The sequence below is a fragment of the Macrobrachium nipponense genome, chromosome 10, assembly GCF_015104395.2.
Source record: "Macrobrachium nipponense isolate FS-2020 chromosome 10, ASM1510439v2, whole genome shotgun sequence".
NCBI lineage: Eukaryota > Metazoa > Arthropoda > Malacostraca > Decapoda > Palaemonidae > Macrobrachium > Macrobrachium nipponense.
This window is the reverse complement of record NC_087204.1, coordinates 107578286-107587102: the sequence shown is the minus strand read 5'-3', so window position 1 is coordinate 107587102 and position 8817 is coordinate 107578286. Positions and strand designations below refer to the sequence as shown.

Here is an 8817-nt window from a genome sequence, read left to right as displayed (position 1 = left end):
TATCGATGCTGGTGCGTAGTGGATTAATGTTCTGTGTGCTTTCCTTATTTTTCCTGGTATAGTTTGGGCACTATTAATCTACCTCTGACTTGCTCTTCTCTGATATTCTAGTTCCATGATATTTCTGTATTCCTTCTATCTGTTTCCATGCCTGAATTATCATGTAGCGTTCTCTTCTCCTTTCTAGACTATATCAAATTTTAAGGATTGTAGTCTTTCCCAGTAGTCTATGTCCTTAACTTCTTCTATTCTAGCTGTAAAGGACCTTTGTACACTCTCATATTTGTGCAATATCCTTTTGATAGTGGGTACCATATCATATTGCAATATTCAAGTGGACTACGAACATATGTTTTATAAAGCATAATCATGTGTTCAGCTTTTCTTGTTTTGAAGTGCCGTAACAACATTCCCATTTTTGCTTTACATTTTGCCAACAGAATGGCTATTTGATCATTGCATAACATGTTCCTATTCATCATCACACCAAGGTCTTTAACTGCTTCCTTATTTGTGATTGTCTCATTATTAGGTCCCCTATATGCATATAGCTTTCTCTGTCTCCATAATTTATTGATTCAAATTTATCAGAGTTAAATACCATCCTATTTTCCTCTGCCCAATCATATACTTTGTTAAGGTCTCTTTGTAGAGCGTTCCTATCTTCATAACAAAGTAATTTCTCTACTTATTCTTGTGTCATCAGCGAAACTACTCACTACCGAATCCTTAACATTACTGTTCTAGTCTTTCAATCATAATAAAACAAACAATATTGCAGCTAGCACCGTACCTTGTGGCACACCGGATATTACCTTGGTTTCATCCGATTTCTCATCGTTTGCAATAACTATCTGTTTCTGTTGTGTTAAAAATTCTTTTAACCATCTTCCTACTTTATCTACGATATTGTGTTTTCTAATTTTCTTTGCTAATATATTATGGTTCTACTTTGTCAAAAGCTTTGCAAAGTCTAGATAAACCACATCTGTTTCATTTCCGCTTTTCATATTTTGAATATGTTCTCACGGTGGACTAACAGTTGGGTTTGTGTACTTTTTCCGGGTACGAAACCGTTGTTGTCCTATATTAAACAAATTATTTTTTATTAAATGTTTCATAATATTTTTCTTCATTACCCTTTCATACACTTTCATAATATGTGATGTTAGACTCACAGGCCTATATTACTTGCCTCTAGTCTTGATCCACTTTTGAAAGTAGGGGTGATATCTGCTAATTTGTGCTGATCATAAATCTTGCCTGTATCTACACTTTGTCTTAATAATATTGCAAGTGGCTTTGCGATAGAATGAACTACTTTCTTTAACAAAATAGCAGGGGATCCATCCGGCCCTGCAGCAGCTCCATTTTTAATTTCATTAATTGCCTGCAAACAATAACAGCTTCATTAATTTCTATGTCAGCTAAATATTCACTATTTTCGTCCCTTACTTCTATATTCAATTATCTTCATTTATTCTATTCTAGGGGTGAATTCTCTCTTATATCGTTCTGCCAGTATGTTGCGCAAATTTCCTTTTTTTCATTCGGTTAATCTCCCTTCAATTCTTAGAGGGCCTATTTTCTATTCTTCTTTTTAATTCATCTTCTTCGCATATGAGTATAATAGTTTGGGTTTTGCTTGATATTTAATAGGGTTTTTTCTTCCAAGTCCCGTTTTCATTTTCTTTTGATTGTTATAATCTTTTGTTCTGCATTTTCTACTACTTACTTTTTAGTTCTATAACTTTCCATGCATTTTTTTCTTTTGCAAGACCTTTTTTCCACTTTCTGATTTTCTGGAACAAGATCCTTCTGTCTCTTGGTATGCATGAATGATGTTTACTTTTCTTCTTCGGTATATATTTATCCACTATTTTCTCCAATATTGTTTTATATAATATCTCCGTATTTACCCTTATTGTCATCAACTTACGAAAATGTTATCCCAATCTTTGTTTAATTCTTCATTAATTCTTACCATTTTATATTTTAACTGTAGAAGTTGTATTTTCCATATCCTTCCCACTTTTTCATTTCTTGCTTATCTCTATTTTCACTTGCTTTTGGAATGAACTGTTAATTCTATGACATTATGATCTGAAATACTCGCGAGTCGAGAGAGAGAGAGAGAGAGAGAGAGAGAGAGAGAGAGAGAGAGAGAGAGAGGCAAAACTCAGGCTTTATGACTAACTAGAGAGAGAGAGGCAAAGCTCATCAACAAATGCATGGCAGCCTATACAACTTGAATCTTACTTAGTGAATAAATGTGGGATGTCTTTCGAAGCAAATTGATACGAGAGATTGATACCTGTGCTCATTCAAGCATGCTATAAAACAATAACTGCTTCTATTAAGCACAGGGTGTAGTTAAGTGACTGTCCAACATTGAACCACTATTTTTTTCAAGCCATATTTGGCCGAAGCGATGAAAGTTTATCAACAACCAACAAAAAAAGAAAAAAGAAATCCCTTTTTTTCGTTCAGTTTTTACAATGATTAGGCAAAATGACCAGCATTTAACCCGGTTACTGAAGACATTATGAGTGAACAGATGTTTAAACAAATAGTTAAATAACATTCTAAATGTTTGTTGTTGCTTTCCCAATAAAAGATTACTGATCTGTCTTAAAATGAAGATTATAATGATGGATCTACGATTATTTTTCTATGATGTGCAAATAAGGTTTTTGATACAATTGTATCTGAAAACAATAAATTTCCTGGAATATACAAACGGATACAATAAACTAAAATTAATATTTTACTAACGAATAATCATGCAAGGTTCTCAAAATATTATAATTATGAATCTACGTTCTTTTGTATAAGAAAATTGCCTTTCCATATAATTTCGTCCAACACTACATTGATTTCCCGGAATATGCAAAAGGTAAAATAAACCAAAATTAATATTCTATCAACGAATAATCATGGAAACTGGTCAAAGAGAGTTATATTCGACAACGGAAACCTATCCTTGAAAAAAAATAAATATGATTTTATATGTTTTATTCTCAAGGAGTCAACATTGCAGTTACATGAATGAAAAATGCATTTGTATACCTGTGAATGTCGATGATGCTCTATACACTCAAGTATCTCACATTGAAAAGAAACTTAATCGTCAACACTTCCCTTCCACTATAAGCAACAACATCCACAACCGTAAAGCTCATAACATTAACAACAAGGATAATAGCAACAGCGATTACAATAAAAGAAAATCGTTACCTGCTATTTCAAAGGAATGCTAAAAACAAAAAAACAAAAAAAACTTGATTTCCAACACTTCCCTTCCACTGTAAGCAACAACATCCACAACCGTAACGTTAATAACATTAATAACAAGGATAATAACAACAGCGATTACAATAAAAGAAAAATGTTACCTGCTATTTCAAAGGAATGCAAAAAAAAATATAAAAAAAATACTGGTTTAAGAAAACCGGCTGTGCATAATCCCAAAATAACGGTATCCGATGGGATAAAAAAAAAAAAAAAAGGCAAATAAGCAACGTCCCGGGAGGAACACAAAAAGGATGGCATAACCAGTCCAGAGTGAGAGAGAGACCAGTCTGGCGAGGGAGAGGGAGCAGAGGGCGCCCACGTGAGGAGGGAAGAAGGAAGGCTGACCTGCGTCCACTTTTCGGGAGGACCTGTTTGCCCCCTACGAAAGCGTGGCAGGGGAGGGGGGGGGAGAGAGGTTCAGAATAATAGGAGGGAGAGAAAGGATTGCATTTATATATATATATATATATACAGGTGTAGAATGGTAGGTGCTTGCTATAGTATCTCCTTCCATTCCTTCCTTCCTGGAGTAGTTGCTCCCTATAGTAGTAGCTGTTTACTATAGTAGTGACATCCTATATAGGTTGCTTGCTATAGTAGTTGCTTGCTACAGTAGTTACATCCATTCCTATAGCAGTTGCTTCCTGTACTAAGTGTTTCCAACAATAGTTGCTCTCTTTAGCGGTTGCTTCGTAGAGTAGTTGCTTTGCATAGTAGTGGCTTCGTAGAGTAGTTGCTTCTTATAGTAGTTGCTTACTCCTGCAGTAACATTAGCATCCTGATTTGTAGGTTGACTATAATAATGCTTGTGGAAATTAATGTCAAAAGTAATAATTGTTCTCTCTCTCTCTCTCTCTCTCTCTCTCTCTCTCTCTCTCTCTCTCTCTATATATATATATATATATATAATATTATATATAAATATATATATAAATTTTATATGATATATATATATATATATAATATATATATATAAATATATATATATATATATATAAATAGCCCAATATAATATTATAGTATTAGACATACAAATACACACACGCACACAAACGACACGACAGCACAAATATAAACAACCGCTCATGACGTGGCCCAAAACCTGTTATATATTAGCTGGCGTATTTGCGTTATCGCATCTCCCGCAACCAGTCCCTCTCATCGGTCTGGAAACACGTTTCTACCTGACTGACATCTTTTTATTTTCTTTCTTTCATGTAGTCTGAGGCTGCGGTAGCAATAAAAAGTAATATGTGCCTTAATTCGCTGACTTTTTATAACTGTCAGTGGACGGTCGCTAGAATGCCGGTCGGAAAGTCAGAGGGAATAATAATAATAATAATAATAATAATAATAATAATAATAATAATAATAATAATAATAATAATAATAATTATATTATTATTATTATTATTATTATTATTATTATTTTTATTATTATTATTATCAATATTAATTAATTAATTAATAATAATATAATAATAATAAATAATAATAATATTAAATTATTATTATTATATTATTATTATTATTATTATTATTATTATTATTATTATATGTTATTATTATTATTATTAACCAAACAAAAACTTCTTTCAGTTTTCTTCGACGATTGAAAAAGAAACCACAAAATTCAATTTGTAACTTGTTTACTTCTAAGTATTTACATTAAGTTTTACTCCACACTTAATGTAAATACTTAGAAGTAAACAAGTTACAAATTGAATTTGTGGGTTTCTTTTTACAATTATTATTATTATTATATTATTATTATTATTATTATTATTATTATTATTATGATTATATTATTATTAAATGAGAATTAAAGCCTATAATAAATTAATTCCCATCTCTTAATAAAAAATGTCTACGAAAAGAAAACTAAGTAAAAGATGAAGAAAATACCTCATATAAACATAAAAAATAAAAAAAAAATTAAAATTAAAAAAAAATTTTCGGGTTAACAGTAGCAATAGTAGATAAAAAAAATAATACCACAATACAAAGAAAAAAAAACTCCTCGAGTTAATTACCCGAAGCGAGGACTTCAGAAGCCACCTAACAACCCCCCGCCCCGCCCCCTCCCCCGCCCCCCTCAAAATCCGGGTCGGGTCACAGAGGTCAGGAGGGCTTTCTCAGCCACGGTTATGGATCGTCGACAAGCGGAGAAAAGGTCGGTTTTCACTTTCATCCGGGTCGTTAAACGTGATGGCAGACACGTGCCCATACCCAAGACTCATACCCACACTCTTTTTAGTTTCTTTCGGGCTACCTACAGACACGATGAGTGAGTAAGCTTTCGATCTCAAGACACACCAAGCGGGCACCCCCCCCCCCCACCCCCACCCCCTTACACACCCCACCTTCCATTACAGGGGGATGAATAGAAGACGCCAGAGCCCTTGGTAGTTATGGTCCCTTTCGCGATAGAACGCAACAAAGTAATTATTACCGATTGTTCTCTCACTCTCGGTGTTTCTCCCTTTCTCTTTCTTTCTTTCTCTTTCTCAGGTCGGATGACCTTTGCAGCTGTGACGCAAGTTTGATGCAAGAATGTCAATTAATCGATCACTAACCAATAGTTACTAGAGCGAACACAACGCAATAATATAGGCGCGCGGTACACTGACTTTATTGATAATATTTATCATAGAGATATTGGTCAGTTTTTTCCATTACACGAACATCGTTATGTTTGCTTAAGCAAGAGCTTTCTGTCTTATCTATCTATACACACACAGTACATATACATATCATACATACACACACACACACACACACACACACACACATATATATATATATATATATATATATATATATATATATATATATATATATATATATTATATATTTGTGTGTGTGTGTGTGTGTGTGTGCTGTGTGTGTGTGTGTGCTGTGTGTGTATAGATAGATAGACAAAAAGCTTAAGTGAACATACCGATATTCATGTAATATATATATAATATATATATGTATAGATATAATTAATAGTATTGTATGTATGTATGATGTATATGTATATATATATATATATATATATATATATATATATATATATATCGAGGAGGACAAAAGAATATTTACGAACATCACGGCCTGAAAGAAATGCAAGCGCAGTTAAACAAATACTGGCTACAAGCAAACAACACGTAGAAACCAAAACCCTCCTTTAGTATAGTAATCTCAAAGGCCACACAGCGTCAAACGACGATCTACATTTTCATGAATATACAAAATAATTGGACCCACAAAACGTACAAAAATGGTAAGAGGTGTTTTGCCCAAGTATATATATGAGTTCCCGAATGTAAATGATGCTGAAATTTGGGCAGCGTGTGGTCTATGGCCGATGGTGCAACAACGTCTCGGATACAATGCTATTCCCTCCTGACAGACGGAGGTTTCCACAAAATAGGAGGATTAAGCTACAAAAGGAGAAGGCGAGAGCAAAAAGCCAAGAAGAGATTGAAAAAAACGAGTCGGGCGTGGAAATCCGATGGTCGGCCTTTCAGTCCTCGTGCGAAGAAGAAGAAGAAGAAGAAGAAGAAGAAGAAGAAGAAGAAGAAGAAGAAGAAGAAACAGCACAACGGTTCAAAATCAGATGATAATTTCGACAATGCAATTGCGGTCTGCTTGATCAAAGACGACACAACAAATGACCACGGTTCCAAATTAGCGGTTTCTATTTAGAGCACACATAATGTAAACGAATCTAAAACTGGAACTGATGTCTAAAGAAACAAGAACTTAGGAATTAATATGTTAGCGTAAAAAAAAGGACTGTGAACAAATTCGACATTGAAAAAAAAAAAGTCAATACGCTCTTCTGTTCTAGGAGCAAGAGCCGGTGCAGATAAAAAGACCAGCTTAATTTAATAAAAAAAAAACCACACACAATATATTTCGCAAACAGCCATAAACTTCACAACTAATTTTGAGGGTGGTCTAAATTTGTGGAATTTGATAAGTACTACATTTTATAATCCTCTCGAGATTTTATTTTATTTTTTTTATTTTACACGAGAATCACTTACCACTTAGGTGCCACCCTAGGTCTAAAGTATTCTTTAGGCCTAGCTATGACCAGCAAATTATTAGTAAGAAGTTACGTGTTACTTAGGAGGTTGTCCCTACAAATAAAAAGTAAGCTTTCCAGGAGAGAAAAGTTCTGTCGTATTTCAACTACGCTGTTTTTTTTTTTTTTTTTTTTAAGACAGCCTTGTCAGCAAAAAAAAAAAAAAAAAAAAAAAAAAAAAAAAAAGAAAAAAAGAGAAACTATTAATTTGGCTAAAAGGTCTGATTTGATTAGGGCATTATGATATTCGCATTCTAATCTTACCTCCTTATCATGGTGACTTTGGTAATATATTGCCAATGTCTCTGATAAAACTTATAAAATAAAATAAATAAATAAATTAAATTAAAATAATAAATATAAATACTAAATATAAAATATAAATATTAAATATAAATATTTATATTACACACACAAGCTATATATAATATATATTATATATATTATATATTATTAATATATAGATATTCATTATTATTGTGTGTGTAAATAAATAAATTATATATATATATATATATATATATATAATATATATATATATATATATATTATATATATATATATATACACACATATATATATACATACCGAAAATTCCACCTCAATGTGCATTAAAATATCGACTTAATACAATTATAACAAGCTACCAAAGTATATATGTACCTAAATGTACATGCAAATATACTCCCAAAACGTTACCTTGCATCGCAAAGCTTTGTAAAACCACACACACACACAGACAGAGAGAGAGAGAGAGAGAGAAAGTGAGAGAGAGAGAGGGAGATTAAAGGCCTGTTAATCTTCCAACGACGTAACAGCAAGAAAAGTAGCAGAAGTAGCAGTACTGGTAGTAGTAGTAGAGGATCTGGGGAGGCCGTTGAACCTGACACTTATAAGGCTTCTTCAGCCTCTGTAATCATGAGATACGAAACGATCACGACGAGGAGGAGGAGGAGGAGGAGGAGGAGGAGGAGGAGCCGCGGCTTTGACCTTCTTCAGGAAGAAGCGATTTTTTTTTTTCTATAGAGCTGAGGTGATGGTGAAGGTTTTTGTAAAGTATAATTTGTTTTATAATGTAATTCTCCTCGTTCGTGGACAATGGAAATTTTGTCGATATTTTTTTAAACGTAATTCTATTCGTCGCTTATGCTTTTTATGTCGTTTCTATATAATTCGTTTTTATTCAGGTGAATAAACTAACAATTCCTAGTTATTCCTAGCGAAAAAAATTGTTATATAAAATATATAATAAAAACTGCTGCAAGGAGAAAATATGCCTAATGAACTTCTATACGTATATATATATATATATATTATATATATATATATATATATATATTATATATATATATATATATACAAGAGATGTCAATAATAATAATAATAATAATAATAATAATAATAATAATAATAATGATAATAATGCCAGAGACGACAATTCTACC

The 8817-nt window shown here is 32.6% G+C and overlaps 1 protein-coding gene across 1 annotated transcript in view; it reads left to right on the top strand.

The window, feature by feature from the left end:
- The window catches only part of LOC135224078 (ADP-ribosylation factor-like protein 6-interacting protein 4), a 13237-nt gene extending 6250 nt beyond the window's left edge, over positions 1-6987 (top strand). Inside the window, exons 2-3 of the mRNA XM_064262988.1 lie at positions 5806-5834; positions 6692-6987. Of these exons, the coding sequence (XP_064119058.1) occupies positions 5806-5834; positions 6692-6987 (325 nt within the window). The remainder of the gene's footprint in view (positions 1-5805; positions 5835-6691) is intronic.
- The last annotated feature ends 1830 nt before the right edge of the window (positions 6988-8817 follow it).